At 59.9% G+C, this 9,112-nt stretch overlaps 2 protein-coding genes across 2 annotated transcripts in view; both read right to left on the bottom strand.

The window, feature by feature from the left end:
* VDBG_05005 (conserved hypothetical protein) overlaps nt 1–677 on the bottom strand; it is a gene marked incomplete at both ends in the record, with an annotated part of 3,012 nt that extends 2,335 nt beyond the window's left edge. The window contains one exon of the mRNA XM_003005353.1: nt 79–677. Coding sequence (XP_003005399.1) covers nt 79–677 — 599 coding nt within the window. The remainder of the gene's footprint in view (nt 1–78) is intronic.
* Nucleotides 678–1,931: 1,254 nt separating this feature from the next.
* Nucleotides 1,932–6,977, bottom strand: VDBG_05004 (N-chimaerin; the record flags this gene model as incomplete). Its single annotated transcript, XM_003005352.1, has 6 exons — nt 1,932–3,485; nt 3,580–3,963; nt 4,023–4,518; nt 4,753–5,658; nt 5,755–6,516; nt 6,790–6,977. The coding sequence occupies 6 exons, from the start codon at nt 6,975–6,977 to the stop codon at nt 1,932–1,934; spliced, it is 4,290 nt and encodes a 1,429-aa protein (XP_003005398.1).
* Between the last annotated feature and the right edge of the window lie 2,135 nt (nt 6,978–9,112).

Genomic DNA, 9,112 nt, shown 5'->3' with positions numbered 1-9,112 from the left:
GTCGCGATTCGCCGAAGCTTTCCTCTTTGACCCCCAGCCGTGGGCGCCCCCGTTCGGCTCCTCGGGCGTGGTACAAACCTTCGGCGGGGTCTGGGCTTCGCCCGGCCGCCGCAGGGCACCAGCAGGAAGGGCTCCAGAAAGGCTCTTCTCTCCGCCAGGGCCCGCCGTCCCGGGGGTGGGCCGCCCGCCCCCACCTGTTGCTGATGGCCCGTTCTTCGCCCGGGCTGCCCCGCGGCATTGCAGGCTCGCCCGTCAAGGGCGTCAATCTTTCTTTCCTCGAGCTCGGGCGGACGCGGGCTGTCCCGTTCTTCTTGGCCCCTCCTTGCGGGGTCGGCACCGTCACCGATGGCACGCGCGGCGTGCCTTGCGACAGCGCGCGCAGGGCCCCTCGGGAGCGGCGGCGTCAGGCACGCAGCGCACCTTGAGGCCGCGGCAGGCCTCGCAGGCGCGCGGCCGCTTTGTCTCGTCGGCGTGCTGTTGGCTGTGGTGATCATGCTCGTGGTCGCGGTCGCGGTCGCGGTCGTGCTCGTGGTCGTGCTCGTGGTCATCATGTTCGTCTTCGGAGGCGTGGGACGCCGGGGTTCCGTCTCGGCTCGGCTGCTGGTGAAGAGGTGCTGCTCGGTAGCCAGCAGACAGGGCGGCGGCGGCCGCTGCTGCTGCTGCTTCGGTGCTGCCATCGGAGGGGGTCACGGTCGATGACGTCGGGGCGCTGCGGAGGGCGGGATCGACAACGGTGGCCGCGGGGTTTGTTTCGCCGGCCATGGTGGGATCTGTATGCGTGGTGAAAGGAGAGGAAGGGGTGAGAGCGGGCCGCCGTAGAGCCGGCGAGGCGACGGTCACCCTGACGTGCCGTCTAGATGCAGAAGGATGAACGAGGGGGCTTCAAACTTGTTGGAGGCATAGGAAAGGTAGTGTTCGGCGAGGCAGTCTTGATGGGATGCGATGGAATGAATGGAACATCGGCAGACGGAGAACGGAGGAGCGGCGTTTGATAATGCCGACGTTGCTTGGTGTTTGGGCCCTTTGGATGCCTTTGGACGCCTTGGGACGGACATGGCGGCTGCAACCGCCGACGTTGCCTTGCTTATGTCATCCTTCCTTCCTTCCTTCCTTCCTGTGGTCCTTGCTTCGGAGGTCCTTGTTTCGGTGGTCCCTCCTTCGGTGGTCCCTCCTTCGGTGGTCTACCTCACCAGGTGATCCTTCCTACCTCACCAGGTGATCCTTCCTACCTCACCAGATGGTCATGACCACGTGGTCCTTCCTTCGGGTCCTTACCAGGGTCGACACAGAACCGCCTGCTACAAATGAGGGAGCACCTCGCTATCACATAGTCAGCCTGCTGTAGGCCTTCAGTGGGCCAGGCGAGTGCTTGCTGCAGTGAAGGAGGTATCTTGAACTACCTAGCATACAGCAAAAGCAGTCACGGCATCACTCCAGTCAGAGCTAGCGTTCATTCTTGACATCTGCGCGCTGCAAAAAAAAACCCCCCAAGAAAAAAAAAGAAATGGTAACTCCGTGCCTAGCCCGCCATGAGTGAAAGACGCCATCAACGCCGTGCTGCGTAGAAGAGAAGGGACGCCGGATCCAAGCCCTGCATCACGTAACTATACAAAATCCCCCCCCCCCCACCCAATGGCTTGCTCAAATAGGAGAAGAGAAGAAAAGAAAATAGCCTCATGCCGTCATCCTCGCCACCCCTGGCACGTCCCCTCCGTCTGATTACATCTTCTTCACCTGTCGACAGTCGATGCTGGGGTATAATCGTCATAACTCGGGAGCCGGCTTCGTTGCGCCGGTAGGTATCGATAGAGAGAGAGAGAGAGAGAGAGAGAGAGAGAGAGAGAAGGAAGACGGAAAGAGGCGTCAAGCCAGTCCCGTCATGCGCGTCGCTTGGCTCGGCCGTTCGTGTCGTGTCGTTTCATCCCTTGCCTCTAGAATCGTGTCTCCTCACGGAGCCCACTCCGCGCCGCTTGCTGATTCGTGTTCATCATGCCGCCGTTGAAAATGGCACTCTCGCGCCGCCGGTTGGGCTTTTGCTGCTGCCACTGCTGCTGCTGCTGCTGCTGCTGCTCGTACCCCCCATTTCCACCGTCCATCGGACCGGCAGAATACCCTCCGCGGGCCTGCTGGTGGTAGCCCGCTCCTTCGTATCCCTGGGGTCCACCCATGCCGCCTTCGTACCCAGCCCTGCCATATTGCTGTTGTTGTTGTTGTTGTTGTTGTTGTTGTTGTTGTTGTTGTTGTTGTTGTTGCTGCTGCTGCTGCTGCTGCTGCTGTTGGGCATACTGGGGCTCATACGTCATCCCGCGATGGCCCGAGAAGTTCTGCGGCGAGTTCGTGCCCCCTCGAGCGGCGTTGAGGTCTTGTAGAAGAGGCGGCGGCGTGCTTCCCTGTCGAGGCTGCGCTTGTCCCGTGACGGCCTCCATCAAGCGCTGCCGGTGAGGAGACGGGCTGTGGTCCGCGGTGCCCGGCCGCGCGCTCTGGCCGTCGCTCGGCCTCCGGGGCAGGCCAGCCGACGGCGGCGGCGGCGGCGCGTCGCGGGACGACTCGCTGGCGCTGCTCGGTGACGGGAGCTCATACTCCTCGGCGTCGACGCCAAAGATGGGCTCGTAGTTCTGCAGAAACATCGCAAACACCGGGGCCGGGATGTTGAGCGTCGGCGAAAAGACAATGCCGACATTGCGCACCGTCATCTTGTTGATGTCGGCGTTGTTGATGATCCGGATGAGGAACGCGAGCAGGTACTTGAGAAGCGTTGCGTTGGCCAGCGGCAGACGCTGAACCAGTGCGTTCAGCGCCGCGACCTTGTCCTTGGGGCTCGTCATCTCCGTGACGGACAAGAATTCGTTGTGCAGGTCCCTCGTCAGTATCGTGGTAGGCAGCTCGCGCAGGTACAGCTTCAGGAGCGACGCGATGGCGTGGATGTCGTAGAACGCCTCGTCCGTGATGAGGTTGATGTCGCCTTCAATGTTGAAACGCTCCCGAATCTGCTTGATGACCACGTTGGAGCCGCTGAGCCGGAAGATACCCTCCTCGAGAATGGCATTCTTGGCGTCCAGGTACTGGATACATCTGTACACAACGGCCGGCAGGGGAACGTCGACATCGACAGGCGAGTTGTATCGCACAGCCTCGGCCAGGTTCGCTCCGAACACCTGGCGGACCGGACCTTGGTACCCTGCGCCCTGTGGTGGCGTTGACGCGGAGCTGCCGTCAAAGAGCCCATCCGAACCACCATCACCAGACGATCTCGTCGTCTTCGGCCCGAAACCGAAAAAGCTCCTCTTCCGCTGCTTCTTCTCCTCGTAGCTGGGAACGGAAAGCGCCTGCGGCTTTGTTTCCCCACGAGGACGAGTCGGAGATGACGTGCATGTCCTTGGGGCCTGAGATGACCATGGGCGCCTGCGCGGCCTCGTTATGGCCTGGGTGCTCCGGCAGGCCTCCGGATGTTTTGGGTCGTCCCGGCGCCGAGTGCGGCAAGTTGCCTTGGGATGTCGAATCATATCTGACCCCAATGAGGCTGTCCGAGTCGGAGGGTTGGTGGATGGAAACCCCTGGCTTTCCCTTCTTCTTTTTCACCATGTTGCGCTCCGATCCGCCCGAGCCATGCCTGTCGTGTGTGTGGTCCTTCCCGGACCGGCCATCTTCTTCGCCAGGCTCACGGTAGTCAATCCACCGGAGAAGGGCGTCGACCCACTGATCCCTCTCCATGTCACTCTCCGCACAGAGCACGTGCTTTACGTGGCTGCTCGAATCCTTCTTCTTCGGCTCCAGGACGAGGAACGCATGGCGGTACTGGTTATCAAAGTCATCGCCATTCGCGCCGGGAGCTGGCGACTGGCTTTCATTGTGCTGAGACTGCTTGCCAATCTGAGCATGAGGCAGCTTGATGGTGCCAAGGTGAGCTCCGCCGGGTGCCTCAAAGTACTTGAGCTGAGGTCCATCGAGCACGAAGAAGCGAGCCTTCCAGCCGCCAAAGTTCTTTCCCCTCTTGGTCAGATAGCCGCTGCGGAAAGGTCGACCACCGGGCCGGCTCTCGCGTTGGCTGACTCGATGATGTCGGGGGTCGAAGCTTCGTCAGAGTTCGGAGGCAGAGTGTGAGTGGAGAGGTATTTGCACAATTCCGTCGCGGCCGTCTGGTCAAGCTGCGTCTCCAGGATTTCTTCGAGGTAGTAGTCTAGTGCAATGCGGCGAGCGTCAAGTTTCGCCGGTGCGTGTCCGCTGAACAGTGCCCTATCAGGAGCCTTGATCGTCACAGTCGAGCAATTCTTCAGCTTCTGGTCGAGCTTAGCGAGAGACGCAAGATCCTTCTCGACGCGCCAGAGTTCTGCACCGTTGGCGCGGCTGAACACAGCCAGAGTGAACACGGGGTCCTCTTCGAGTTGTGTCAGGGATAATACACTGGCTCGTGAAGGCTTCATACGTGACGAGGCAACCTTGATCTGGATCGAGGGCAGTGCGTTTGGAGGGAGGAGGAGGTCGGGATACTCGTCTGTGACAAATCCCTTGAAGACGCGACTGCGTTCCGTGGGGCTTGTGCGTGGCTTGTCTGAGTTTGCCTGCCGGTTCGTCTCTGACGATTTCATGATGACCAGTGGCTGGGGGCTCTTCAGGGACAATGGCTCGCCCGTCATGTTCGCGCGAAGCCAGTGGTGTGCCTGGCGGGAGAGGAATCGGCTGCGGGGGGGGCCTCGGGAATAGGGGGGGCGGATTGCAGTGAGATCTTGTTCGAGGTGTCGCCAACGAATTTACGTTTCCCGACGGCGCAGCGCCGAACGGGCGGGGAGACTGAGAAGTCCGGGGCTCAAGGGGCCAGTGACGACAGTGGTCTGAATGCGGTCTCCAGAGAGAACGCCTGCGAGGGATGCCGGGCCGTTTTGTTGCAGCGCAAGCTGCTGAGGGATCTCTCTTGGGCTTGGCGGTATGGCCTCCGACCGTCCGGGGTGCTCGGGCTCTGTGGGCGTGCTCTTCTGGCTCTGCGACTTGCTCTTCTTCGACAGGCTACGCCTCTCTGCTTCCTGTTGGGCAAGAATCTCTCGCATTCTATCGTCCTCTTCTCTGGTCCTCCGTCGACCGCGCTTGGGGTCAATGTCCCTGTTCACTTGAAGAATGTCATCAAAATCGGAATCTGTCTCGTCCTCGTCAAGAATCACACTTCGTTCCTTGTGAAGTTGTAGAGGCGCGGGTGGTGCTTTGCGGGGCGGGGGTGCCGGGAATTTCGCGAGACCCTCGTCCGTCTGAGGGCTGGCCTGTGAAGCGGCGACAGGCGAAGGAGGTCCCACAGGGGGGTTTGGAGGAGGCATCCTGGGCGGTTTGCTTGGCAAACTTCGAGATGGCGGTAGAGCAAGGTTGAGCGGCAGCTCTTGAAGCTGTCTTTGGTCATCTTGCTGTCGTGCGACCTGTTCTGCCTTCTCTTCCGCCTCATGGTCGTACCGATCGTACGCATGCTCCTGAGGCTTGGGCATTGTGTGAGAAGGGTCGAGCATCTCACCCACAGCTGATGGAGGGCCATTGTGTGGCTGGTCGGCGGGGGGCGTGATCGGGTACGGGGCCATGGCGAGATCGATAGGAGAATGCTTTTGGCTGTCGGAGTCGAGGCTAGGGGAGTCGGCGCCGCGGGCTGCTGGTCGGTCGGGCCATGGACATCCACCTTGGGGACTGATCGTCCCAGAACATCGGCAACGCTTCCAGACTTCTTCAAGCCTGCGGATTTGGCGATTTCTGGAACGGACATGACCTCCTTCAGCTTTTTACGGTACTTCTCCTTTTCCTTCAGTGACCGTTCCAGGTCCCTTGTTGAGGCCAAGAATCATAGCGCGCTGCTTGTCGACGAGGCGCCATAGCTGCGCGTTCTGTTGCGCCTGGGACTGCTTCTCCTTCAACAGATACTGGATCACTGCTTCAGGGCTGCCGGCCGTCTTGATGAGGCCGGCAATATCCTGTGAATCGGTCTCGAGCTCTCGCGATCCCTTTTGCGAGCTCGTCTTGGTCGCAGCGGATATGGCGGAGTCCATGGAGGAGGTTCGGGGGGCACCCTTTGTCGGCTCTGCCCGGGAAGCAGCCGAGGGACCGGCAGCCATGCCGGGAGGCATCGGAGATCTCGGCAAGCCTATGACAGCAGGCTTGCGGGGCGCAACAGGGTCGGAGACACTTCGACTGTCATTCGTGGCGCGGGAGGGTGCGTTGGGTCTGTCCAGGGATTGTGTCAGCGAAACGGGAAAGGCAGCTGGGCGCCGGAAAGCTTGAGTCGTGACGAACGATGAGAATGTCGGATCGGGCGTCGATTTTCCAGAGGAGTCGCTCTGGTAATACGTCCTCTCCGTGGCCAGCAGGTCGTCCAGCTTTTCCCTCGGAGAGCGCGGCTCGTCGACAGGCGACGTTGGACTGTAGGGGATGGCGGTCCTCAGGATGGGAGCCGTCGCTGGCGCTGGGAAGTTTGGCCGGCTTGGCGACGGGCTCGCGGCGGACAGGGCGGCCGTCAAAGAGAGCGGGCTGGGTATTGGTCTTCGAGCAGATCTATGGCGCGGAGAGCCGTGTCAGTTGGGTCCCACAAGCCTACAGTCGTGGGATTGTTGCACGACAGAACGCCAGACATGAACGGCGAGGGAAGGTAAATATGGGGTAGGAGCTTCGTTCTTGGGTTGCAAGAGAAGACGGCCAAGGCGAGAAGCCCAGAGAGGAGTGCTGATCAGGTCGTTTCGCAGGCGAAAATGAGAACGCGAGACGAGGTGCCGTTTGGCTGACCGAGAGACCTTGCGGAGGGGGAGGTGAGGGAGAGAGATCGCGTACCTTGTGGGCGGTGCCGAGAGAAGACTGGTGGTCGATGAGGCAGGGAGGGTATTGAGGACACGGCCGGTGGTTGGGCTGTCATCAAGCATCGACGAGGAGGATGTCGGAGAAGACGGTTGTTGACGGTGTTGACGAGGGGGCTCAGAAGCGGAGGTGACGGAGGACGACCATGGGCGCCCTGAAGTCATGCTGCGACATGGTTCCCAATGCAATAGAAAGATGGGATGGGGATGGGATTTGTGCCCAGGGGGGGCGGGGGGGGGGGCGGCGAAGACCCACGCCGCAATGGGGGTGGAGGCCGAAGGCCGAGGCTTTTGGGGGGGGAGGGGATGCAGGGCACTCAGCGAGGGTTTCGAGACGACCGGGTGACCGTGATTGGCGTTGCAGGTATCACCACGTCGGCTGCCGGCTCATGCAGTCGCGATTGCGCTTCTGAGACGCCCAGGCGCTGGTGCTACTGTTGTGCTTGTTGTCGGGGCCCGGGTCCGGCGTCTGAAGTTCGTGATGTTTATTTGGGTGGTTTGGCGTTGGAGTACAGGGCTCAGAGGCTGAGGTTGGAGGGGGGGGGGGGTGTGAGGAGGAGAAAGGGTAAGCTGACAGTTGGAAGGTACGCTGGTGGATCGAACCGGGAACCGGCAAGCAGCGAGATGAGGAGGTAGGGATGCCGCAAGAGTGAGAAGAAAGAGAGGAGAGAGATGGGGGGGGGACCCGTCAAAGAAGAAGAGCTCGGATGGACTCTTTTTTTTTGTCCTGTATTGTGCTGTCGACTTGGGTTCAGGCCTGAGTGATGCTGCAGTGCAGGCTAGGAGACACTGGGCTGACCGGGGAAGTGGAACGTGCAATATGCAGCTAACAGGGAATACACCAAATTTGTTTTACATCCTGTCCTAAGAAGGGGCTTGGCGTCAGGGCCACCAGAGGCACCCAACTTGATTTGTGTTTACTTGACGCGCCTCACATCAACCTTATTCCATGCTATTTGTGTCAATAGCAATAGCAAGCCATCGCAGAGGAGCCCTAGAGACATTCGGTCATACCGAAACTCAAGCATCCTGGCGAGCGGATGAGGTTACGCTGGCTTGACCTGGCAAGAAAAACGAGTGACGGGGTCGGAATGCATCTGTCGGGGCGTTGCACATGATGAGTTTCATTTCGTGGTAGCGAGTAAGGTAGGCACTTAAGGTACCTATACCTGACCATGAGGCATCTGCCTGCTGTAAGGCAGTCGAAACTCCACCAAGCTAGAACACTCTCAGGGAGTGGCCCATTGGTAGCATCGGTCGAGGCAGCCGCTAAGACTTAGTTCATCAGCCAGGGCGCCTAAGTTAGGATGCCAGTGCCAGCGCCAGCGGTCCTTCGCCCGCCCTGCCCATGCCATGACGGGCAGGAAGGACCTTCCCGTCGTCTTGGTGCTTGGGTTAAGCACCAGCCGGCCTACCAAACATGTGAGGTGTGGGCTCCAGTCGCTGCTGAGCAAAAGGGTGGGTGGGTGGTGATTGCCACGCGACCCAGAGGCTCCCTGCCTCCTCCAACTCCACCCACTGGATATCGGGAAGGTGAGGATGCTCAAGTTTTCGCATCAACTGCGTCTGCTCCCTCCTCCACCATCATCAATATCATCATTCGCGTTCGTCCACTTATGCGCGCGAAGCTTCGCTATCCCTGCATCACACTTCATCAAGTCCTCATTACCGGAGATTTTATCTTAGCCCCCCCCCCTCCCCCCCTCTCCCTCTTCATTGCCTCGTACTCTCAATGGTCTCATCTAGGGCCTCTGCGCTGCTACTACTACCCCAAAGACTTTTTACCAAGTATTACTCCCCTGTTCCTGATAATGAGTAGTGCTCCCATGGCCAAAACCGGACCAGAACGACATGCACACAAAGGCCACCAAACCTGCCCCTGGCACCAGGCCAATGCTCAAGCCCCAGCACACAAGGTACAGGACCCAACAGGAAGGGGAGAAACCAGCCCCTAATCAAATTCCAAGACCAGGGGGTGCGACCATTCATAACTGCTGCTCCGTGTTGAGGCCCTGGTCCGACAGCCACATCTTTCCCCATCAAGAAAAGCTCAAACGGCACTTCCCAGGCTCCCCCCTCGCGCCAACCTCTCAAGCACCGTCCATAATCTCTTGCGATCTACATCCGTCCATCATCTCATCATGACCACAAGACTACTGAGATGCCGACGCCTCGCTCGAAGCCTCCGCCCAATCTCGTGACTGGAAGGCGTCGATAGCGCGTTACGCCGTGACCCTCATCGTCCTTGTAGGTGCATCGAAGTTCTGGACACTAATCCGTCAAACCTCAAATGCGTCTTG

Source organism: Verticillium alfalfae, genomic scaffold, assembly GCF_000150825.1.
Source record: "Verticillium alfalfae VaMs.102 supercont1.5 genomic scaffold, whole genome shotgun sequence".
Classification (NCBI taxonomy): domain Eukaryota; kingdom Fungi; phylum Ascomycota; class Sordariomycetes; order Glomerellales; family Plectosphaerellaceae; genus Verticillium; species Verticillium alfalfae.
This window is presented reverse-complemented; position numbering and strand designations above follow the sequence as displayed.